At 56.5% G+C, this 25290-nt stretch overlaps 1 protein-coding gene across 1 annotated transcript; it reads left to right on the top strand.

Annotated features, from left to right (window-relative positions):
• The first annotated feature begins 590 nt into the window (after nucleotides 1–590).
• LOC119100318 (girdin) lies at nucleotides 591–21565 on the top strand. The gene is made up of 23 exons (XM_037223426.1): nucleotides 591–789; nucleotides 2014–2198; nucleotides 3024–3125; nucleotides 3974–4113; nucleotides 5215–5284; nucleotides 5638–5754; nucleotides 7265–7453; nucleotides 7807–7947; nucleotides 8282–8595; nucleotides 9060–9188; nucleotides 9574–9691; nucleotides 9929–10060; nucleotides 10758–11018; nucleotides 11553–11726; nucleotides 12162–12296; nucleotides 12756–12956; nucleotides 13839–13916; nucleotides 13948–14078; nucleotides 15249–15337; nucleotides 17227–17340; nucleotides 19398–19525; nucleotides 20288–20398; nucleotides 21515–21565. Exons 1-23 carry the CDS (start codon nucleotides 591–593, stop codon nucleotides 21563–21565), a joined length of 3309 nt encoding a protein of 1102 aa, XP_037079321.1.
• Nucleotides 21566–25290: the final 3725 nt, after the last annotated feature.

Below are 25290 nucleotides of genomic sequence, written 5' to 3'. Positions count from 1 at the left end.
GATCTGCCAGTCAAGAACCGGTAGATCAAGCTGACACGATCCACTGTGTCGTCAGGATCCTCGTGGAGACCAAGGAGATGCTGGAGGAGCAGCTGGAGACGGCCAGGAAGCGAAGCGAGCAGATCGTGGACCTGGAGACGTCCGTGTTGAAGTACAAGCAGCAGATCAATGACCTGAGTATGGTGAGTCGGCCGACACGACTGCCGTGGTTTCGTTTTAGCGCGTTTTCCGCAGCAACTGCCAGTCGCGCGGTCTGAGTGCGCGTCGCCTGCGTGACTGCCATGGTTTCGTGCTTGACAGGTATAGCAAATAAAATAAAATAAAATAATATGATGCAATACCGCTACGTGGCGACAAGACAATGAATATGCTGAGCAGACAAAGGCACGATGGTAGACGATTGTAGCGATCAGATACAAGCTTCTCAAAACGGAATATTGTAATTTCCCGTGCGTGTAGTCGAGCCAATCTGTCACAATGAACCACTTTGGACGGCGAATGCTGCACCTGCGCTGCTCGTCGATGACGTCACAGCTCATCGGTGATGTGACGGCGTGCCTGCCTGTTGATGACGTCACCCTGTGCCCGTCATGGTTGCCGTCATAGTCTGTGTGCCTGTCGGTGACGTCGATGGCGTGCTCGGCGGCCAGGAGCGGGACATGGACCGGGACCGGATTCAGGAGCTGCTGGAGGAGAACGCCCGGCTCCAGCTGAGCAGCCGCAACACGCTCAACGAGTCGGCCTCGCTGGTGGCGGAGCTGGACACGCTGAGGTCGCACCAGAAGGATGGTACGTGGTCAGCCGACCGGCGTTGGAATAATGACACCGTGGTGGTGGTGACCGCGGAGGGCGTCTTTTCTCAGAGCAGTGGTCTAGGGCGCTTAGTGTCCATACTTTTTGAGTGCGTAGTGATTTTTGGAAATATTATTGGTTTCTCCCCCCCCCCCCTCCCTTTCTTCACGAAACCCCCAGGGTCCACTGCTTTGGTGACGGTGGCATGGAAAAGCTGCGAGGTTAGATCAAAAAGATACTCGCAACGCCCGCGTTGTGTTATAGAAAGCGGTGCAATGACTCTCGTCAAACAACTGGCACCCCGTACAGAATGTCTAATGCAGTATCACACCGCCTACGCCTATGATTGTGACTCGGGGCATGGAGAAATGTGCGTGATGTGGTAGGTCACAGAAAGGCTCGAACCCGCCACGTGGAGCACTACGGCTGCATCTGTGTATCAATGCAGAGAGCGAGGCGCACTGCGCGCTGCGAGTGGCGGCCCAAACACTGCACGCTCTCACTCTCTGATTACCCGCTGGAGAGTGTCGTGATCACCGGGATTGTAAGCTGCGTTCGTTCATCACGCCTCGCTGCTCTAATGTCTTAAGCTGTTTTCGCTCGGCGGCAATGAAGCGTGATTCGGAGGGCGCCCAGATTATCCTCTGAAGGTTGCGTCATAGCTTTCCGGCGGGGAGTCTTGTACGATTTTCCCGATCGAGAGATCCTCGCTATACAGGCTTTTACAGCATTGATAGTGTTATGCTTACGAATGTCGACGCGGTGAATTCGCTGCCCTCTAGAAGCATGAAGTGTTTCTTTTTGCGCTTTGTTTTTTGCCGGTGAGTTGATCTGGGCCCATTACTAGGTCGAAGCCCCCGTCCATGGATCGCTGCGGGTTTGCCATTCTCAGAAGCTTGTTAGACCGGGTAGAGGGATGTCAGGAGTCAGAAAAGAGCAGGCGCATTAGCTGCGACAAACCGCGAAGCCTGCTTTTTGTTGCCCCGAGAGGACGATGCACTCCGCCGACTCCTGAGGTCAGTCGGCCAGGAATGCAGCTCCAGAAAGGGCTCCCGACGGTGGGTGATTCGTCCTGCTGTTCTGCGTTCTCAGCGCATGGCCTGGGCCTTTGTGCGATACTGGACACGCAACCTCTACGCTCGACCTGTGCTTGTGATCATGTTCTCAGCACGCAATGTGCCTGCATGAGCGCGTTCTCATCGCGTGATGTGCATGCGGCAGGCTCCTCCGGCCACAGCAGCCTCTCGGACCAGCTCAGCACCGACGCGCACGGCCGGGCGCTGCGCCTGGAGCTGGAGAACCAGCGCCTGGTCGGTCTGGTCGAGTCGCTGAAGGAGGCCAACGCCCGGCAGAGCAACGAGCGCATCCTTGAGCTGGAGAAGGAGAACAAGCGGCTCAGCCTCAAGGTCGGTGGACACCGCGCGGTGTGACGGGATAACGGCCGGTCAGAGCTCTCAGGCCAAGGATGATACTATCGCTGCTCCGCTAGCGATGGGCTGTAACAAGACCGGACACATTTTTGTGTTGTGGTAGGCGATGTTTCGTGCTCGGTCTGATCCGTGCACGATGAATTTTGATGAAAGTGATCGTGTCGTTGCAAGTTTACCGACGTGTGCGATTGCTATCAAGTAACTGTACCTGAATGGTGAAGATTCGTCAAAAAATTGTTTGTCACGAGGAATGGTTGTGTCTGTGGAGAATGGAGCCGTGTGCTCCGCGCTGTTTCCAAAGACAGTGCAATTATGCATTCCGTTGTTTCCGCTCTTGGTGCCTTCTGTGATGAAACCAAACACACGTAAAGTTTGACAATTATCTTTCATTGCCATTTTAATGCAAATTCTCTGTTTGCCCTTGCTCCCAGTCGCGTCCGCTCAGGATTATTAAATTTTGGCTCGTCCTATATCTCCTAAAGACTTTAAAAGCTCCACCCCAGAGTCTCCCATTTCTTGACTGGTGGCCCTTCCCCCCTCCCCGTCCTGGCATGCCGCCCACTCCGGTCGCGTCACGTGGCGGGCTGCCGCTAGTGTAGTGGTTAACGCGTCTGCGTTAACCACTGCGCATCTCGGAAACCAGAGGTACGGGATTTGATTCCCCGCTGTGCCCTCCCTTCCTGTCGGGTAAGAGGCAGGCGACGCCATATAGCCTCAGCAGTTGAGTGCATCGTTGAGCCCCAATGACACACACACACACGCACACACACGTCACGTGGCCATTGTGACTTCACGCGGCAGGTGGAGCAGCTGCTGGAGGCGAGCCAGCAGGAGGTGGCGCGGACCGAGGAGCTGGAGCAGGAGCGGTCGCAGGGCGCGCAGCAGACCAAGCGGCTCCAGGAGGTGATCGAGAACGGTGCGCGAGAACAGCGACCGGCAGCAGGCCGAGCTGCAGGTGCGTGCGGCTGCCGTCAGCACGGTGACCGGGGCCACGGCGACGGCTGGGGTGGCTCGCCACTCTGGATGACAGGACCGTGCGTGCTGATGGGTTAGGCGAGCAAGTAGATATAAATTCGGGAGGCAGTTTTGTCGGTCGGTCGGTTGGTGGGCAAGATTGGTCTATGTCTGGCCGCTGTATCGTTTTCCGCGGTGCATTTCTGTTGGCTTTGATTGCTCAGTGAGGTTTTGGTTTGGAACATTATCGCCCAGCATATTTGAGATCTTCCATTTTTCTTCTCACTGCCTGATTTTCGCGTTTTAATCGTTGCACAATTTCAAACGAAAAGAAAGAGACTGCGGTTCATCGCGGTCTGTACAGCTAAATGCAACTGGCGGTGATGACTGTCGAGCCTGAGCTTAAGCCAAAAACAAACTACTTGCCTCCATCGATAGACAACACGAATGCAACCAACTTCAGTTGGCGGCCTCCCGCAACCGACTCACTCTTTTCCAAACCCCTGGACCTACTTCCTTACTCACCCCTCTATGGCTTGCAGCATTCAAAGCCGTCCTCTTTCCCGTCAACCCTCGCGTCTTCCCTTAATTTTGATCCAATCTGAGCGGACATCCATGCAATATATCCTGATTGCATCGCGCACAGTGCCACTATCGTTCCCATGCAGGAGTGATTGGCCCGATAGTGGGTGTCATCGCAGTCGTAAATAGCCGCACCCTCACGACATCACGGGGCCGGAGCCAGGCCTCGAGCGTTCGAGGCGACCACGGGCCTGACGTCACCGTCTGTCCGGCAGCGGGAGAAGCAGCAGCTGCAGGAGCTGGTGGAGACGCTGCGGGTGCGCCAGCAGAAGACCAGAGACACCCGCCTGCAGGAGGTGGAGCAGGAGAACAGCGTGCTCACCGTCAAAAACCAGGTCCGCAACGCGGCCGGAATGCAATCCCCTTCTTACTCATGTCCATCTCAAGAATGCTGCTTTCATTCCGACACGAGGAAACGCTTTAGCTTAGCAAAGGCGCGGCCAGTCGGCATAAGAATGAAAACCGTGCATGCCACGCTATGCATATATTTTCTGTGAACCCCATGCTTACGTGTTAGCTCGAACACGTTTGCAGGTGGCTTACAGCATTTAAAACGGCGACGGTGCTAATCTGTTCCGATCTCGACTTCTACCACCCCTGCCACACCATCGGCTCGCCCTTTTCTTCCGACTTCGTCGCGGGTGTTATTTTGGATGCGGACGCGCTGGCTCGGACCAAGCCCTCTCGTTCGAGAAGCCGTCCGCCGCCGCTTGGCCATCAGGACGTGGGAGATTAATGACGCCATGCATATTCAGCGGCCGGGGGGCTTTTCGGTCGATTAGTGTCGACGAGAGCCACTTCAGAGGCTGAACACCGCTAAAAGCGACATTTGTAACCATTGGTCGCTTGTCAAACCACATTGTCGGGGCCCTACCAAGTAAGTGATGCTGCGATTGGGAGAATGCCTCTTGTAAACGTGAATGTTGCTGAACTTTTACGCCTGGGGCGATCGTTGGAAACGGCGGAAAATGTGTTTTTGACTGATATGCTGCCTCTAGTATGGAACGACTTTGGACCTGGAAACATCCCGATCTTGTGCATGCATTAATGTTCGACAAGGTTGCTTTGAAACCCGGCTAATACAACGTATTCCCATCGCACGTTTGCCCGCAAATGCTTAAAAAACGAAGGGTTTCTTTCCCAGAGCCACTTTTGATTTTTTCTTTTGATTTTTGATTTTTCTTTATTTTTATTTTTCCCTTCCGTCTTTCAGCATGCATGTTCTCACATAACCTTGATTTGCAGGTTTGATAGCTAGTTGTATTTTGCCCGTCGCGCCGCTGTTTCAAACTCAGCGAGTAGTTGTCGAGGCGGCGGCGTCAGGAGCTTATCTGTCGACATCAGTGACGTCATGCTGACGTCACCTGTGGCCGTTTCAGGAGCTGAGCGGGCAGTTGTCGCGGCTGCGCCAGGAGCGTCAGCAGCTGGAGCGGCTGACGGAGCGGCTGCGCGATAGCTCGCTCCGTCTGGAGGAGGCCGAGCAGCAGAAGGCCGATGCGGAGCGTGACAACCGGCACCTGCAGACGGTCAGAACTGGACTGAGGCGCGGCTGAAGGGACGGGGACGTGCGCTCAGGGGCAGGACGCCACCGGAGAGGACTCGGTATGGCGGCACGAGACAGGACCACTGAAATAGGACAGGGACGGGCTTCAGAGGATAGGAGACATCTGGCGATACCGGAGAAGGAATTGCGTGACCACGTAGTGTCAGTTTTACTGGATATGAAACACGGCCCTTGGCCCGTTTCCGAACGGGCTGACCTCTGCCACGGACCCCCCCCCCCCCCCCCCGTCTCTGGTATAGGCCTGCTCATGGTGAATTGTCCCACGTTGACGAATCGGCCAGTGCTCGCGTCACGTGACGCCCGCCCCGCCCGCAGGCGATCACGTCGCTGAGGCAGACCTGCGAGCGTCACGAGCGGCTGGAGCAGGAGCACTCCAGCCTGGAGGCCGAGTACCAGCGGCTCACCAAGCTCGTGGACAACATGAAACAGCAGGTGGGCGCGGGCGGCAGACGCCGCGACCAGCGGCGCCCCTCTGATGCGGGCGGATGGGGGATTAGCATACGGGATGAGCAGATAAGATTACGTGTTCCAGTAATATGCTTTGAAGATTACTGGTAATCTGTGTGCAGTGGGGTGTGGTACGGATATGAATATTGCATTTCATGTCTCATCAAAGTGTTCATATGGTGTAGGTGACCTGACCTTACTACCTATAGCGATGGTATTTTCCACTTTTCATTGGTAAACCTTTTCCAAATGGCTGCATGGTCACTGGTCGGATGGTAAATGGTCAATTTGCAATGGAGTTCCAACGTGTGAGCTATATTTGTTCCGCGGTGTGTTTGGATGCCCTGGACGCGGCTAGTAGAAACACCTCGCCAGAGGTGTAATTTCCCTTTCAATTGGGGGGGGGGGGGGGGGGGGCGGTTCAGCACCCTTCCCCTCAGCTTGGGCTTCCCCAATTTTGGGAAGGAAGTGCACCAAATCTGGGAAGAAACCTGTTTGTTACGTATTTTGGGCATAGGTTGGGTCATTTTTCCCCGTTCATTCTCCCTCCCCCCCGCCGTGATTTTGTGAAACTACACCTTGTGCCTCACGCATCCAGCACACTCCACTCCTTCCATTCAGGGCCGAGGCACCAGCCTCGTCCCCGGCCGCTGGGCACACCTTCCCCGCCGCCCCGCCCTGGGGCTCGTCGCCTGACCCCAGCCGCTCGGCGAGGCGCGACTTAGGTCACGGACCGCCGGCCGCGCCACGAGCCGGTGGCAAAAACTGCGCATGATTGCCGCGCGAGCCATTTTTGTCGGCGCCGCCATGCGTGCGCGGCCGCCGAGTAAAAACGCAGCCAGTCGGCGTGGACGAAGGCCGTGCCTCTATTAGCGGGGATAATGGGTGGGGCGAGCTCCAGAGGATTTGGCCCGCTGACTGGCGTCGGTGGATTGCCGGCCGGGCCGCGCGTGCTCCGTGGGTTATGCTCTCGTGCAGATCATTTACGTACGCTAAAAAGTCGTGTGGTATGGAGGAGATTTAAATTTCCCTGGCGTTTTTGTGGACGGGTTTTCGATTGTGCAGGCCGCGTTTTCGTCCGGGTTTATCTGAGGTGAGCGTTTGACCTCTCCTTGTATGGTTACATTCGTGTACTCCCAGTGCGCTGCACGGTAGAAACGTGCACAGATCATTGTCACTCCCTCGGCATGCATTTATAACGAGGGACAAAATACGACAATCATGTATTTGTGCGAGCGTGCGTAATTTGCAGGCTCATCTTGTTCTGCCGTCAGCCTGCGTCGACCTCTCAGGACTCCGCTCAAATAAGGACCCAAATGTGATGTGGATTGCCGGATCCGCGACTAATCCGTCGGATCCCCCGAATCCGCGCGAAAGAAACGTTTCCAAAATGAGGTTGACCCAATGTTTGGACTGTTCCAAGGCACCGTTTACAAGCTGGTCGCTCGTCAGCGGACACATGAAGTGACCTCTGACTTTGCGCCCTCCCCCGCAGCTGGACGGCGCGAAGCAGGACAACGCCGCGCTCCAGGTGGAGAAGCGCCACCTGACGGAGCAGGGGCACTCTAGCGCCTCCCGGCTGGAGGAGCTCCAGCAGGAGAAGGAGCAGCTGCTCAAGAGCAGCAGTTCGCTCCAGCAGGAGCTGCAGACGCTCCGGGATGTCCACATCAAGTGCGATGTCCAGGTATGGAGACAGCGCCAGGGCTGAGGACGACTTTTCTGTGCCCTTTGTTTGGTAATGGGCGTTTCACGCGTCTCGTTTAAGTAGAAAGCTATTGCCGTCATTTATTTCCAGACAAATATGTAAACAGATTTTCTTCTAAGGTGGTCGGGCTAAGAAAATGGTAGGAGTATGCTCTCAAGTGCCGTCAGACCAACTTTTGGCAACATTGCGTAAGCCCAGAATCTCAGTCCGAAACAGCACCATTGCCGGGTATTATAGACATCAGCAGCACTCAGAAAGACAGGTGGGGGATCAGCGCCAGAGGCAAATCTCCGCGGGCGACCTCGGTCTGACCACCATCCGCCGGCCGGCAGCTCTCCACGCTGCAGACGGAGAAGCACAAGCTGGAGAAGACGTCGCAGGCGGTGCAGCGGCGCGCCCAGGACATGGAGCGCGAGAACCGCGAGCTTGACGCCGAAAACCAGAAACTGCTCAAGACGGTGGAGACCCTCAAGGTGCGCGCAGGACGTGGACAGTGTGGTTTCGGTGATGGCGAGGGTCCGATTTTCTTACCCGTGTCGTGAGAAACTCGTACAGCATGATTTGTGTCGGTACAGTATGCTCCGTGATGTCGAGTCATGGTGTTGGTCGATCGGTTCAACCATTGATATTATTTGCTGAGGCAGATCGTCGGTCGGTTTTATGATCGAAGCTCTCTAGTGTGCTTGAGAGTGAGACCTGACCACGCCATCAACGAAGTGTTTGTCCTCCCTCTGTCTTTGTTAGCAGTGAGTCCCTGTTGGCCTCAGCACCTTCGCCCCTGTTACCCCGCTTGACCCCTCGCTCTAGATGTCGACGCGGCGCCTGAACGAGCTGGAGCGTGAGAACACCGAGTTGGAGGCCTCCAACGACATGCTCAGCCGGGAGAAGAGCTCGCTGGCCAAGGAGGCGGCGCGCCTCCGCCAGGCGGTGGAGGTGAAGGACGCCAGTGTGGACGAGCTCTCGTCACGCGCCGCGACCCTCGAGCGCGAGGGGCGCCGGCTGACCAAGGAGCTGGAGGAACGCGATGGGCAGGCTGCCATGCTCAAGCAGCTCGAGACGGAGAAGGTGCGTGAGTGGACCGGTGGGAGAGCCAGCGTGGGGGAGGGATCATGGCTGGGTGCGTGGGTTTGAGGCGCGCCTGCACGAGAATCTCATGATCGGTCCGCGAACAATTCGTGATCGATCTGTCGCGTTGGAAAGTTGTCAAGTTCATGGACAATGGCACATTCCTGAGATACAATTTTATTCCGTTCTACTGGCCAGAACGACCTTCCAACAGTCTCTATAATGATCGTGCTTATTCTCCTGACTCATTGGACGGGAGGCCGCACGTGGCATGTACTGTGCCATCCACTAAGTCATCCACTAAAATCAGATAGATACTAAGTCGCGCGTTTCATCCGCGCATCCGCAGCTATGCGCCCAGAAGCTTTCAGCGCGCCCCAGATCACCGCTCTGTGACCTATTCCCTGCATGTGTCGTCCCTGTGTTAACCCCCCCCCCCCCCTCCTCCCCCTTCGGTGCGCAGACCAGCCTGGTGCAGGAGACCCGTATGGACAAGAAGACGCTGTGCGCGCTGCGCGAGGAAGCTGGTGCAGGAGAAAATCCGCACGCAGCAGCTGAACGCCGAGCTGGAGCAGCTGAACGGCGAGCTGCAGCGGGTCGGCATCGACAAGGAGCGGCTGGTCGCCTCCGACTATACGGTCGGCGAGAGGTGCGAGGGAGGGGAGGTGGAGATGGCCTGGATGGCGTAGGAGACGGGGGACTGTTAGGGTGCAGACGCTTACGTCATCGTACCCTATTCTCTTCCTGTGGTAGCTGGTCGTCAAGTCTATAAAAAGTAAGGCTACGATTAACGAAAATACTTGCACCTTGGGGAATATGCAAATTTGTAGGCTATGGTAGATAGGGTACGCATGAGTGAAGTGGAGATGTAAGCCCATGAACTTTGCAAGCATGTATTTTTCATGACTTCTAAACATGTTCTTATGTCAATGGTTTGATAAGGCATACTACGGCAAGAAATGGTCTGTCAGCTTGTTGGGTGAGACATCACGTATCCATGTTCAGAACCATAAGGCTGAATTTTTACGTTTCAGTCGCTTCAAAGCCTTGGAACAGATGATGGAGGAGGCTTTGAAAAAGGGGATGGAGGTAAAAGACCAAAAAATTGCCTCATTGGAGGCCAAGCTGAAGGAGGCGCAAGAAAGACAACAGGTATGTGTGGTCATTGGTGACCGCGAATTCTTCTTCGACATTGTGTGGAATATATTGTATCACACACTACGTCAGCACCTGTTCAGCCGCGCCATTAATAATTTCCTGTAATTAGGATGACCAGAATGGGCGCAAAGTGCATGCTTTGGTAACTGCAGCTTTCACGCTTACTCTGAACAAGACGTTTTTCCAACCCGTGTGCCTCTACCACACTGTAGTTCTGTGTGCGGCCGACAGATGGTGTGCGCCGAGCTGTCGTCGGTGCGTCAGGAGTACCAGCAGCTACAGCAGGAGACGGGTCAGGTCACCAGCGACAGCTCCAAACAGCTGAGCGGGGTCAAGGCCAGGCTGGCCGAGATGGAGCGCAGGGTAAGTAGACCGGTCAGGGGGCTGGTAGGCCAGGGGGCTGTTGGAATGTTTTCCACTAATGTGCTGAATTTGAATTTTTATGATAAGCTTCAAACGTGTTGCCTGGATGGCAGCATCTCCAGATAATTTTAGTTTGTTGCTTAAATGCTCAGGTACTATATATATATATATATATATATATATATATATATATATATATATATATATATATATATATATGTGTGTGTGTGTGTGTGTGTGTGTGTGTGTGTGTGTGTGTGTGTGTGTGTGTGTGCGTGCGTGCGTGCGTGCGTGCGTGCGTGCGTGCGTGCGTGCGTGCGTGCGTGCGTGCGTGCGTGCGTGCGTGCGTGCGTGCGTGCGTGTGTGTGTGTGTGTGTGTGTGTGTGCGTGTGTGCGTGTGTGTGTGTGTGTGTGTGTGTGTGTGTGTGTGCGCGCGCGCCATAGAACAATCGGGTATGTTTTCCAAGCACGTGATGCGAGCTCCATGCGCCATTTACATTCTCTGATCACAAAGACTCAGCCACGTAATTCTGTGTTTCACCTTTCCGAGTCAAACCACACTTGCCACTTCATAAAATGCCGCCATATGAGCCGACTGCACATTTGGCCTTCTTGACATAAGAGCGACTGTGAACCCAGCACGGCAGCGGATCGGCATCGGTAACGCAGCGAGGCCCAAACTCCGCCTCTTCCGCAGAACAACAACCTGATCAACGAGCGGGAGAACCTGGCGTGCGAGAAGGAGAGCCTGACGGAGCAGGTGACGTCGCTGCAGGCCGCGGTGGCCAACTTCCAGTCGCAGATGTCGGCGCTGACGCAGCACAACGTGAACGTGCAGTCGGAGCTGGCCAAGGTGCAGGTGGAGCACACCACGGTGCAGAGCCAGGCGGCCGCGCTCACCGCCCAGATCTGCACGCTACGCACGCAGGCCTCGGCCGGCCAGGCCGAGAAGGAGCAGGTCAGAGGCGCGCCGAGCCCCGCCGGGCACGGTCGGGAGGACCAGCTGGCGGGTGGCGGGGATAGTCGAACCCCGCGGCTCGTTATAATAGCCAACCTTGCGCTTCAGTATTGTGCGTCCTCTTCGTGCAGTTGCAAAAGGACTGACATATTCTAGCATTTGGGTGTCTTAGTCCGCTATGTTGGAGGCTGAAATATTTTAAGTGCGGTAATCACTACCTAATTTCGACCCCCATAATGCACCGGATTTTAAGACGCCGTGTTTTCAAGTACGTCGAAATGCTGTATATCGTGTTATGCAGCGTTGCGAGTGACGCTTGGAGGCCAGTCGTGCGATCTGCAATGGCTTTATGGAGTGGCTGCGTGGGTGCGACACCAATGACTTCATTGGGTGGCTTTGTGGCTGCGACACCAATGGCTTCATTGGATGGCTGCGTGGGTGACACCTGAGTCTCCTGACATCACCCAGTCGGCTCCGCGGCCTGTGACGTCACGTCCGTTTCTTTCCGCTGACCTATGACGTCACGGCCGCCAGGTGAGCCGGCACCAGGAGGAGCTGCGCTCCTCGCAGGAGCAGCTGCTGGCCGACCACGAGACGCTGCAGCGGCTGCATGAGCAGCTGACGGCCGAGTACGAGCAGCTGAAGCGTGAACAGGCCGCGCTCAAGGGCGCCAACAAGACAGTCAAGCACGAGTACCGCACGCTACAGGTGCGGGGCGCGGCGGCCGGGCGGGATGTCAGGCGGGGTTGGTTTGGGGATGAGAAAGAGCAACGGTGTCAGGCTTGAGTAGGCTCCTGTGGTCGTGCCTTAAAGGCATGAGTGCGTCCCGTATGAGAGGCTCAATATGGGAAGAACTCCGGGGGCCTGAACGACGCAAAGGCATCACCGTTTGATAGTGTAAAATATTTATGTAGGGAGAGACTGCTAGGCCCTTTATGTATGAATCGTATCGATGCGCCCGTAGACGCACCTACGTAGATGCACGTGCCGATGCACCACCTAAATCCCCGAAGCACCCGTAACACCTCTCGAATTAAGTAGTTATTCGAGCGCCTCTTGTCAAATACGTCACTCAACGTCGACCCTTGCCCTCCCCGACCGATCGACTGATGCCCCCCCCCCCCCCCCCACCCCTATCCACAGGAGCGGTACGACGCGGTCACATCGGGTCAGGACGACCTGGTCAAAATCAAGGAGACGCTGGAGGAGGAGCGCGAGAGCCTGCGCACCGACACACGCTCCCTGCAGAACCTCCGCGAGGAGCACTCCCGCCTGAAGGTGGGGCTGCAGTGGCGCCGTCTGGCGGGGCTGGCTGTGGAGGGCTGGTAGGCGATATGCTATGCTATGGTGTTACAGCCTGAGAAGGTTCCCGACATCCGGCTTCGATGTTATAACCGGCGCGGGATTCGCTGTGACCCTGCTTGACATCAAGTGTCATGCAACCGTAAAGTGCACACTGAATCAACATCTTGTTGTGATCGGCCCATTACTGTCACATCCTAGCAAAGCATTGTCGCATTGTGCGGAGATTATTCTGGTTTTCAAGGCAGACTAGCACATCTGGGCCTCACACAAAGAACGCAAAAACAATCCATTTGACAGCGGTCTGGAGTTCAGCTCGGGCCTTTTTTATAGTTTTAGTATGCCGGTGTTCGGTCCGTTTTGCATATTTGATCACTCTCTCCAGGTGACGAAGGAATGAAAGGCCACTTTGCCACGTCTCCACTCGCATTTCAGGACGACTTCCGTAACCTGTTCACGGCCAACGAGAAGCTGAAGACCGAGTACAAGTCGCTGCAGTCCGACTACAGGTCGCTGAAGACGGAGAACAACACGCTGAAGCTGAAGCAGACCGAGGTCCGCGGCCAGATGTGCGACAACCGCGACCACATCAACGGCCTGGAGGTGGAGATCTCCAAGCTGTCCAACCGATGCGAGGTGGGTCATGACCTGAGTGCCCGCGGGCACGGTACGAAGGGTGCGGAGGGGTCACTCGGAATGGCCACACAAATGGCGCTACGCCGGGACGATAGAATAAGAGGAATATGTTGAAAGCAATAGAAATGCCCGCCAGTGCTATTGAAAGGCTTAGAAGATGTCTAGAGAAATCCACGGGTGCCACGCGTCCAGTAGAAATACTGAGGGGTGTTAAGATTCCTCCCCGGATGGCGGATGCTTCTCCTTGTAAGGCGTTTTAGAACGAGGCCGTGGCTCGACCTCAGTATTGTAAAGTGTTATAAGACAGTAGTAATAGCCGCATTCCTCAGAGAAAACCCAGGGGAATGAAGATATGGATGGTTTGATATTTCGGCAACGTGCCTCAATTCGCTTCTACTATTGTTTCGATAAAGGCATTTTCCGAAATATCTACCCATCCTTACTTCCATTCTCCTGTTGTTTTTCCGAGGAATGATGCTATTACTGCTGTCTTACATATGTGAATAATGTTCCTCGCAAATGCACTGAACAGCTTGCGTAATTGTTAAGTTTCACCCGAAAAGCATCGTGGGAGAAAGCACGCTGTCAGTGGCCGTTCCCAGCGAAGCCGCCTGGTCGCAATGGCGTGGAGATTGTCGAGGCGTGGCTGCTTGACGGCATGCTGACGGCACCCCGGTCGTCCCGCCTCGGCTGTTGACGGCACCCGGCCGTCCCGCCTCGGCTGCTGACGGCACCCCGGCCGCCCCGTCCCGGCTGCTGACGGCACCCCGGCCGTCCCGCCTCGGCTGCTGACGGCACCCCGGCCGTCCCGCCTCGGCTGCTGACGGCGCTCCACCGCCCCGTCCCGGCCGCTGACGGCACCCCGGTCGCCTCCTCCTTCAGGTGCTGACGCAGCTGAACACGGCGTTGGAGGAGGACCGGCGTTCGCTGATGGGCCAAGGTGACGGTGCTGCTCACCCAGTACCACGACCTGCTGTCGGCCACGCTGGAGGAGAAGGACCACTTCCACGAGGAAGAGCGACACCTGGCCGACAAGCTCAACAACCTGCGCCGCCAGAAGGAGAAGCTCGAGGAGAAGATCATGGAGCAGTACCGGCGCATGGATAACTACACGCCCAAAAAGTGAGCTCCGCAGGAGTGGGGGCAGCGGAGGCACCAGTTATCGGTTGCTGAGAAACACTTGGACCGTGGGTGTTGTTTGTAACGATAACCTTGGCAACCGATGCGACGCATCAGACAAGTCATGGCCGCGCATACTGTGTCTACTGTGTGTCATTACACGGAAAGAAGTAGTGCTGCTTGTGGGAGCGCGTTCATCGAAATTTAACTGCGTTTTTTAAGCAGTGGTCATATTACCTACCAGATGCTGGAGACTGACTTTGCGAGCGCTCGGTATGTCGAACTGGTGTGCTGTTCCCGGGCCCGTGCTAATAGCAATCAACGTCCTTAGCGAACAGGAGACCATTTCGCCCCAATCGTCGTGAGTTGGTCGGAAGGCTTTTTACCATTGCTGTTCTCCATCGTGTTTGCATGTGCCGCCGTGGCATGCTACGCGTCCGTGTGCATCACAGGCGAGCTTTTGGTGGCTCAATAGAAGACTCGTTCCGAAGCACACAAAATGTTGAGGAAAATTGTTAAGCATGAATTTGTTTTGTGATCACTGTCAACCAAAGCTCATTCGCGTTTAGCATAGGTCGCATTGCCCGTCATGAATGTGCCAGGCAGGATGAATGCAGTTCTTCAGTCGTCTGTTTGCCTGCTCGTGGTGCGTATGTGCGTCTGCCATGAAGAGCCAAGTTTTAGGTGTTCTTGGTGCAGAATGCTCGTTGTTGTTTTCTTTTGTGAGGCCATTTTTCCCGTGGTATGTGATGGGTCCCGAAGTTTGTGCAGGAAACAGCATACACCAAAACTACGTAAGATCGCGAACACAGCTCCAGGGACACAAATCATTAGCATATCCTTAACTATTCAAACACGCGATCGACAACGACTCAGCTCACACCACGTCTGACGAGAACTCGCCACTCGAACCATACCCGTTCTCCCTGAAGCCCCGGACTCTTTCTCACAAAAACGTCCTAACACGTCTCTTCGCGCGACATCGCTGACCGACGTCGCCCTCTCCGCCGGCGCTGCGTCCGCTGTCCCTCTGACGTCGGCTCGCGGCCGCAGGCGGGGGTTCGGCGCCAACCTGGTGCGCCGCGTCAAGCGCGCCGGCACGGACCTGATCAGCCGCGTGCCGCGCTCGGCCCGCTCGCGCTCGCGCACGCGGCTCGATGACGTCACCGACAGCCCGGACTCGGCCAGCCTCGGTAGCGGCTCGGCCGGCAACGACAGCATCGACAGTGGACCGGACTCGATCCGCAAATCGCCGCAGCAGGGTGCGTGTCGGCGGGCTCGGTCGGCGCGGCGGCGCCGGTGGCTGCGAGGGGGCGGGACGTTGACCCAGATGGTTGGAAAAGCGGGGACGGCCGACGGTGTGGGTGCTGTCAGTAACGTTTTTGGAGCTGACGTACCCGCCGTGTAAATCAGTCAGGCACGCAAGCCGTTAGGAGGTATGAATGTCGATATTGTCAAATACGCCTCGTCTGTCCTTTTTGCGCATGGTCGCTAGCTTCCCTCCGTCAGAATCATCAGCATTATCAGCCGCAAACGGTGCCTTGACTACCCATAAGCACTAACCGGCGACGGCGGGATCATGTGTTTCTCGCGTTCGCTGTAGGCTGACGCTCCGTGTCATTCGCCGTCGCCTGACGCTCTATGCCGCTGCCACAGAGGACGAAGCGGGCGTGGACGAGCCGACGCCGGTGGAGCGGCCGGCGTCGCGCCGCTCGCTCGGCGGCCGGCCCCTCTCGCTGGTGGAGGACCGGCGACGCTACCGCTCCTCCGTCTCCATCGACGAGTCAGCGCTGCTGCGGGCCACCGAGCCGGCAGAGCGGAGGGCTAACGGTCAGTGGGACGGACTGGAGAGGGGTGGGGTCATTGGGACGGACTGAAGAGAGGGGCGACGGTCGGTGGGGCGGGCTGGAGAGAGGGGTGACGGTGAGTAGAGAGTGACGGTCAGTGGGGCGGACTGGAGAGGGGTAACGGTCAATGCGGAGGGCCTGAGAGGGGTAATGGTTGGTGAGGCGGACTGCAGAGAGGGTTGACGGTCAGTGGGGAGGACTGCAGAGTGGTAATGGTTAATGGGCAGGGCTCGAGAGGGCTAATGGTTAGTGAGGCGGACTGCAGAGAAGGGTGACGTTCAGTGGGGAGGACTCTAGAGACGGTTGACGGTCAGTGGGGCGGACTGGAGAGCGGTGATGGATAATGGGCAGGGACTTGAGAGGGGTAATATTTAGTGAGGCAGACTGCAGAGAGGGTTGACGGTCAATGGGGCGGACTGGAGAGGGGCGACAGTCAGTGGGGCGGACTGAAAAGAGTGGCGACGGTCGGTGGGGCGGCTGGAGAGGGGTGACGGTGAGCAGAGGGTGATGGTCAGTGGGCGGACTGGAGAGAGGGGCGACGGTCGGTGGGGCGGCTGGAGACGGGTGACGGTGAGCAGAGGGTGATGGTCAGTGGGCGGACTGGAGAGAGGGGCGACGGTCGGTGGGGCGGGCTGGAGAGAGGGGTGACGGTGAGCAGAGGGTGACGGTCAGTGGGCGGACTGAAGAGAGGGGCGGCGGTCGGTGGGGCGGCTGGAGACGGGTGACGGTGAGTAGAGGGTGATGGTCAGTGGGCGGACTGGAGAGGGTAACGATTAGTGAGGCGAACCGATGAGCGGTGATGGTCAGTGGGACCGACTGGAGAAGGGTGGTGGTCAGCGTAAGGGTCTAGTGTGTATATTTGTGGTCAAAAGGGGTAAAGGGGGCTCAGTGGTCAGGAGAATTGGCCAGAGGCATGATGTTCAGCACAGATGGCTGTAGAAACACCACGTGTCGGTGGCGCTAGCCACAGAAACATAAAGTACGAAGTAAAAGTTTGCGTGCATATATTTCCATAACAAGTCTGCACAGCACGTGTTGTCATGTTTGACCCCATTGTACCATGCGCACTTTCAAGGTCATGTTTAAACGACTGTCCAGTGCGGCATCATGCCGGAATCCCGTCTCTACCGCACGCGTCTCCGGCGACAGGCTAATGAGCAGCGCACTTGCACTGTCGTCCACCACCCAGCACGTGCCCGGGCGGCGGCAGGTGCCAGACCTCTGAGGCGCCGCCAGCGCCGCCTGCCGTCACCTGGACCGCCACTGTCTCTGCCGCGCCACTTACGGTCCTTCTCCGTCGGCAGGCAAGCTGAGTCACCGGCTGAGCCTGGGCCCGATGGGGCGCACGCGACGGGCCATGTACTACAACGACGAGGACGACTCCATTCCGACCAGAGACGTCGGACCCGGACAGCCCAGTACGTCCCCCCCCCCCCCCCCCCAACTGGGAGAACTTCGGGAGGCTATGTCGTAGCGGGAGGGTTTTTAACAATCGGCCGCTGACAAGACTGATGTGATTGAGCAGAGAACGCCTACTTAAAGAAATGTTGAAACGGTTCGGGCTGTCGAAGAAATATGTCTCCTCGCAGGCCAGTGGCGTTATCTGCGTGCGTTGATATCCTAATGATGATGGCCCCGAATATCCTGAGACGACGAGGCATGATAACATCCGTCCGTTTTGGTGCGTGGCGTGAGTGACACGAATAGGGCAATGGTGTTAAATCCCCAATCATGCTTTTAAAAGGTCTCTGGTGCGACCCTTGAAACAAAAGGCGACGTTGCACATTGCGAGATGGCAGACAGCGCTGCAGAAACAGTGCTAGTGGGAGCATGCGAGGTCTCACGCTGACTCAAGTCGTCAAGGGGATTTCGTGCTCTGCTTCGAGCCACTGCATCGCCATGATGTGTCTGGATGTGGCCCACAAACCCGCTTCTTGATTAAGTTTGTAGAGACTTACGCAGGGGCGTAGTTTCACAAAATGAGTTTGGGGAGGGGGGTAGTGTGCTTTGAAAAATACTGGAAAAACCTGACTTAGCTCCAAAATATGCCAAGAAACAGATTTCTCCCCAGATTTGGCTACCTTCTTCCCAAAGTGGTGGGTTGGAGCCCGGGGGGGGGGGGGGGGGGGAGGCTGAAGGCCCTTCCCCCAGCTGAATGCGAAACTACACCCCTGAACTTGAAACATGTTGTGTCGATTCTTTTATGTTTCTTTTGTTTTGCCAGGAGTTTTATGTTCACCTTGCAGGACACGCGAAGTTTTGACTTCATGATTCTGAGGGGAGGGGGATGCTATTAACACTATCATTATGATCGTGTGAGAGTTCATAGCGTTATGACAGATGGCGGACAAAAGTAAGTGTTTGAGTGTGCGGTACTTGTGGAAGTTCAAAAACTGCTTTTCAGATTAATCTTTCTCTGCTCGTTTTAGCACAAAGATGACTTAAACATTGTGTTGGTGCGCCTGGCTTCTTTAGTAAAAAAATCAAAAGAACTGAGCTTTTGCATAAGTTTTTCCCCAGATTTGTGTGTTTATAACTGACCGGCGAACGTCATAAGCCTCCCCTCCCTTCGCCCACAAACACACATGATCTTCAGTTCAGGCGGACGTCAACCCCCGTGATCTGATAAACCAGTTGATCCAGGCTCCCTGCCCTTCTCCGTCGAACGTCATGCGCGTAGTCAGCCTGTTCGTGACGTCACCGAGATCAGGTGCTGGGGAATCCCAGCGACGTATTCGGCGACGTTTTATCGCCGTTCGCCTTGCTAACGCAACGGGTCGCCCAGTTAGGCATTATATCTGGATCGGGGGAAGCTGAAGCGCAGGCAGGCTGCTTTCCGGTAATGCGGCTGGCAGATTTATCGCATAATCTTATAACTAAATAAATACAAAGCTGTTCGTTATCGCACGTCAAGCCTTGCCAAACGATGACAGTATCTACCGCCTGCGTGTTATCAGTGTGTCTACGCGATTAGTCGTATGAGCCAAAACCGTACTTCTTAATCTGCTCCCGCTGACGGCACATTAGGCTTTGGTGGTGACTAGCCCCGACCTGACGACGTGACCTGTCCAGAGACCGTATATCGCTCGCTTTGTTGGTCGGCCGCTGGCCTGGCTTCGTGACCGTGCTAGGGACCGCACACCACTCCACGGCGCTGACCGGCCCTTGACCTGTCCTCATGACGTGCGCACGGATGAGGACAGGACAGGACAAGGACAGGAGGACAGGTCACGGATCCGTTGCTGCGCATGCTCATCACTCTAGGGCGCTGATCTTTGCCGGCCTAACCTGTCCACAGACGACGTTTCATTCTGTGGCGATGTTGCGCTCCCGTGGTGTCCTTACATGCCCGCGGACGGCATGTCGCCCTGGGGTGCTGGGTGAACCAGACCTGACCTTACGACCGTTCAGAGACAGTGTATCCTGTGATGCGGGCCGTCAGCCGCCCTGACCTGGTGACGCCCCTCGCCCACAGACGGTCTGACCGGGTGTCGCTCGGAGGTGCTGATTCGACCCTCCGTCGGCTCCGTCTCCAGCATCCACTCGGCCGACATTGTGTCCCTGAAGACGACGCCGACAGCGGCCAACGGCGGCGGCTTCCAGGTAGGGGCCCTGGGGTTGCAGACGAACCGACTGGGGGGACGCCCGATCCGTGCTGTCGGCGTGGGATCCCGCGGGAGGGGGAGGGGGAGGGGCAAAGCGACAAGCCGAAGGCACATCGGACGTACGACGACCACCTGGGACAAATGAGAGGGGGTAGGGGTTGGCCATGCCAAACGGACCGAAATGAGCCGGATCAACGGATACATTCCTTATCCAGAACAGCTGAAGTTATCAACTCAAGTGGCTGCATGTTGCGGTTATGTGAGTGTTATATGAGTAACAGACATGTAAGGCACTTCTGCCGAATAACCATTTACGCTATAAACGGCTCAGGCTATACAGAAGACGTTCGCCCGCTTAAAATCCCAACAGTTTAAGATATATCGCCGATATAACACAATCATAAGAGTGCGCTAAACGCGGTATCCACTGGACTGGCCATTGGTACCTGCTTCACACGGCAATCAATTATCTAGAACAGCCGCGTCATCCACCTGCCGGACCACTTGCGAAATACCAATTAGTGGGGACAGCACGCTCTGCGCCGGCGCGCCGCTGCGAGCCGGGACGCGACGCCCGGCGGCGTCACCGGCGGGCCCCTGACCCGGCGTGCCGCTCACTGACCGCCCGCTGACCCAGCGCCCCGCCCCGTTGATCCAGCGCGCCGCCCGCTGACCGATCGTTGACCCAGTGGGCCACTCGCTGGTCCAGCACGCTCCCCGCTGACTGCCCGCTGACCCAGCGCCCCGCCCGCCCGTGCAGAGTCTGATCAACATCAGCGGCGAAGGCCCGGCCACCTCCCCGGACCACACGACCACCATCTCGATCGAGGCGGACGAGTCGAGCACCATCACCATCAACGGCCAGTCGCCGGCGCCGCCGCCCAAGGTGCCGCCGCGCAGCGCCACCGGTACTCCGGACGCCAGGTCAGTGGGGCCTCGCTCCCAGCGGCGGGTGGCTTCGGCGCGCGCGCGCGGGCCTCTCTCCCGGCCACCGCCCCGATGGTCAGCAGAGACGGCGCGGAACGGTGTTCGTCGAGCGCGCATGGTTTTGCTGCGGTTTCGCGGTTGTTTGGGCGTGTAGCCAGTCGGTGGCGGCTACGGAGGGATGCGTTGGTAGGTGGGCACTGAGAGAGCTCTTTTTGGACAGTTGGGATGGTGCTCGGCGGAATTTGGAAGCCGTGCGACGTTTCCAATGATTGCGCTAACCCCGCCCCGGGCACGTTTTACCACCTTTATTTTCAACATAAAGGTGGGCGACGTCCAATCATAGGCGTCGAATCTCTTTCGAACTCAGCCGAACACAATCCCAGCTGTGCAAAAAAGAGCTCTTTTGGTATATATATATATATATATATATATATATATATATATATATATATACACGACCACCTTCGTTACATCACAGACAAGTTCACAAGTTCGTTTTACTTCTAGACAAGACAGCACAAGTTCGTTTTACTTCAATGATTTCACTCTGTTTGAGGTTAAGAGAGCGCGGCTATGATTAAATGCCATTTTGCCAGCATGTAGCTGTTTTGCTTCACCGCGAACGCCTGTTAAATGTGGATACAACTTGCAACGCGTGCCATTCTCTTGTGCGTGATCGCAGATAATCCATGAGTCGTGTTTCTGAGATACTATCTGGCGCTGCGTTATGCGGATCCTGACAGCTGCTGTGATTTCTATGCATCAGTCCTTCAGTTGTCCAGCCCTGACGCCGCTCCCCCTCACCCACAGCCGGACGCCGCCGCTGCCGGCCAAGTCGCTGTCGCTGCGCCGGCCGCTGCTGACCGAGCCGGACTCCCTCAGCTCTAGTCACAGCGGCTCGCCGACGCCCAGTCAGCCGGCTTCCCTGCCCTACTCGGCCAGCCCGGTGCCGCCGGCGGCCGGCGCGCGCAGCATGCCGGCCACGCCGCTGCAGCGGCGCCGGCCGTCCGTGCCGCCGCGCCAGGCGCCGCCGCCTCCGGCCGCCGACGCCGCCTCGCAGAAGGAGCGCGCCGCCGCCAATGCGCTCTGGTACGAGTACGGCTGCGTGTAGCGGCCGTCGCACGGCGCCCAGCGGCGGACGGGGACTGCGATGCAGTGTGAGCGCGCGCGCGTGTCCGCGCCGCGGTGTGTGGGCCGGCGGGCCGCGCTTGTCAGTGGTGTCACGGTTGAGTTTGTCTGCAGCTAGAGAGGCATTTCTCCATTTTATGTAGATACTGCATTATATAAACGCACATTGATATGCATAAGACAATCGTAAGTGGAGGCGCTTGAAGTTATTTATGTTCGTGTAGAGTTGGAAAATTTGTTTTATCTTCTGATCTCGACGTGTAAGGTTCTGTCTAGCTGGTCCCGCGCCGGGCGGGTGCTTCGGTGGCGGCGCCGGCCCGGTGTGGCGTCTGTTCGTGCCGATAGCCTGATTGTTGCGCATGCCGAAGGTTGGGGCTGGTTGGTGAACTAACGCTCTTCCAATCCAATTGTCACTGCCGTGCGCCGCACGTGGCTGTCAGACTGCGCCGAGTAGCGTGCGTTACCTCGCTCTCACGCCCCCCGCCCCCCTTCCTCGCTCTCGCTGTTTATGTCTCGCGCCTCGTCCCCCGCGGTCGCCGCGCGCCCCGCGGCGCCCGGCTCGCGGCGGGGCCGCAGCGAGCGGCGCTCGAACGCTTCTAGCCGCGGCCCTGACTGAGTTGAAGCGATGTGATATCTGTTGTAGTCAGAGAACGTCTGCTGTAGAATACACGTGAACGTGTCACGGGCGGCGGTTTTACTCGCGCCGCGGCGGCGGCCGCGTGACTGGCCCACATTGCGGCACGTTTTGCCGCTCACGCATGGGTGGGGCAGGCGGCGCGCCAGCTGCTAGCTCCGGCTATGGCTCGGATACGGACTGAGGTGGTCATGACCTCACCGCCGCCGCCGCGCCCACCGGCGGCCCCCGCCGAGACCGCGCCCGGTCCGTGCCGCCTGCGTCGCGGGCACGGCGCGGGCGGCGTCGCCGACGCCCCGCTGCCCGGCCTCGGCCCGGTCAGGCCAGGTCGCACACTGCTGCCGGATGGCGCTGAGGCGAGCGGCGCTCCCCAACGGGGGTCTATAAAGCTGTGCAGTCTTCTGGGTCGACCAATCCGTTTACAAGGCGTGCACCAGACCGCACACAATATACGTAGAGAAAACGAGTCAGCCGATTTCCCGGGAGCGTTGGGGATATACGTACGGGTTTGGGAATCACGCTGCTTCTAAGGGAACATTTTCAAAGAGACAGAAATTGATCGAGCGTAACTTTTTGTGAAGAAATGAGGTGCTTGAAATTCAAATGGGCGTGAACACGTGCATTGCTGTGCGTGACTTTTACCAACCCGCTCCTCAGTGGGTCACTTTTCGGAGTAACTTGAACGCGTGAAGCTCTCTTGATGGAATTAATTTCACCATTCATTAAAAACACAGTGTATTGACTGGTTTTGTAATTTTTGGAGTAACGCTTAAGCTCCCAGAGGTCCATGCAAGGTCATTTACTCCAGAAAGGACCAAAATAGGACAAATTTCAAACGGCTGTCAAACCTGAATCTTTGAAGGTGGACAAATACTAAACATGAATGTATAGGTCATGAATAAAAGTGTCACAACAAAGCTCAACATGAATAAGGCAGATTTTGCAGGCGTTATGGGGTATGCTAAAACAACTTTAGGAGGTAGAATCACTCAAGGAGTACGGCGCTCAATCCGAAGCCTGGAAATGTCACTGAGGTTGTGAAGGTCACTACATGGCCAGTATATCCAGGCATGCATAGATGGATTTACTCTACGTTGTCCATTCATGCATCTTGGCAGCGTATGATGGCAAGCTAGTGCCATAGGGTCCCACGGCCAGACAAGCTCATGCAAGGTCAGTTAAGGTCATGATGTCCGGTCTTCCTTCTATGCCACCATTCTAACTCCACGAACTGTAGTGAAAATGCCACTTTATGCGCTTGGACAAATGCAAAGTTTAAAGTTTATTTACGTCATAACCTTTATTTTGACCATGCCATACTACACACCATTGTGTTCCTTCAACCGACATTCTGACACGGCCAGCCTGGCAACGACTCTGACGCCATAAAATTGTTACGAAACGTAATCAGACGATAGGCATATTTACTAAACTAGCGAAAGTTTGGAACTTTTGTCTAGAACAGGCCGTCGTGCTTAAAAGCATACCAGTGGCTCATTCCCCCCATGCGACCCTGTTCGATGCCTCCGTAGCGAGATCATGGCCAGGCCATTACGCAACAATTTAGGAAAGCACGGGGAGATGCCACACGTAGCTTGGGTCATGTTTCTCGACAGGGCCTATAGAGTCATCACTGGGATATTATTATTTGCTCTAGCAAACCCTGGCCTGAAAATACAATCATCTCACGTGGCCCGCAGCCCGTTACCGCCGCGTATCCGGAGACCACATCCCATCAGTTTGCCCCCCCCCCCCCCCCCCCGGGTGTGATTTGTTCACATCAGCGGCGCCAGCGACCGCTATGGGAGGCGAGCCACATTGGCCGCGACACCGCCAGCGTCACGTGATCCTGGGAACGGCCGGAGCAGCCGGCACCTCACCCTCGCTCGCCTCAGGCGACGCCGGTCGTGCGATGGCGGCGTCGCCGGCGCGCGGCGGTGAGCGGCGGCAGGCAGCGGCCCAATGCAAGTGGCTTGGAAGTGGCGCAGGACGGCCAGCCGCGGCGTGTTGTGCGCTGGGCTGCCGTATCAAGCTGCTGATCGGAGGCGGTCGCCCCCCGCAACTCGGTATTGATTGAACGACTGGCCCATGACCTGAATTGGTTCAATGTTTGATGGTGTGAGCTTACCTAGTCAGCACACTGTGTCGTCATGGCTGAATTAAACACCGATTTTACTGGCATAGCGCGATATCAACGGTCGACCTGCGATACTCAAACCGACCGTGGACGTGCATGAAGGACGGGCATTAATCATGCAGGCAACTGATGTGGGAGGCGTGCACAAGTCACACGGGGGTCGAAAAGAGAAGGCCTTCACCATGACTGGCAGGATGCTGAGCTCGCCATCCAGCTCTCGGTTTAAACCCTAGAGAGCGGGCACTGTCCGACCCACCGGAACAGCAGGCCAGGCTGCCGTCTGGCCCGAGGGCATGACCTGTTACGGCCGCGCCACACGCTTATTAGGCAAGGACCAATGAACACCGCGATTACTGCTGATAAGAAGGTTGGCGAAAAACCGTCCGTCCGTGATTACTGGCAATCAGGTCCGTAGTCAAGCGGGTGCACTGGATGCTCGTGCACCCCCAGGTACCTGGGATGCACTCCTCATTAGCTCCGTGCAACCCCTGTACTTCGAGGGAATGCTCCTCATTTGTTTGGGGTTTTGAACTGAAGCAGCCGTCTTGAAGATCGTCATGTGTGGGAAACCAGAGATGCAAGATTCGATTCACCGCGGTGCCCGCCCTTCCTGCCAGGGTGAGAGGCAGGCGACACCATATAGCCTCAGCAGCTGAGTGGGTTGTAAAGCTCCTCGCCAACGACGAAGATCATTCAGTGCAGTTCGCAGCCCTATCCTTTTTAAGACTTAAGCCCCTCTAGTTTCCGAGCTTCACGCCCGCGAAGATGTGCATATTTTTTTGGGGGGGGGACTATTTCAAGGTCACCTTATCTTCCATGACACCAAATATCGCCACACAAACTCTGTCATTCCATTTGCCAAGCAGCGATCAGGGCCAAGAAAATGTGATTATCGAGTCATTCATACCTGGCGTTCGTGACAACGATCCCAGATATA

The sequence above is a fragment of the Pollicipes pollicipes genome, unplaced genomic scaffold, assembly GCF_011947565.3.
Source record: "Pollicipes pollicipes isolate AB1234 unplaced genomic scaffold, Ppol_2.1 Scaffold_2555;HRSCAF=2994_pilon_pilon_pilon, whole genome shotgun sequence".
Classification (NCBI taxonomy): domain Eukaryota; kingdom Metazoa; phylum Arthropoda; class Thecostraca; order Pollicipedomorpha; family Pollicipedidae; genus Pollicipes; species Pollicipes pollicipes.
The sequence above is the reverse complement of the archived record's forward strand: the minus strand, read 5'-3'. Positions and strand labels throughout refer to the sequence as shown.

Bases quoted from the DNA above. Each gene is read 5' to 3' on its own strand.
- LOC119100318 (XM_037223426.1), top strand. From the start codon at position 591: ATGGTTGCCGTCATAGTCTGTGTGCCTGTCGGTGACGTCGATGGCGTG. The intron at 9,692-9,928 runs GTATGTGTGGTC...TGCGGCCGACAG, and splicing joins AGGCGCAAGAAAGACAACAG to ATGGTGTGCGCCGAGCTGTC. The intron at 15,338-17,226 runs GTGCGTGTCGGC...CTCCGTCGGCAG, and splicing joins CCGCAAATCGCCGCAGCAGG to GCAAGCTGAGTCACCGGCTG.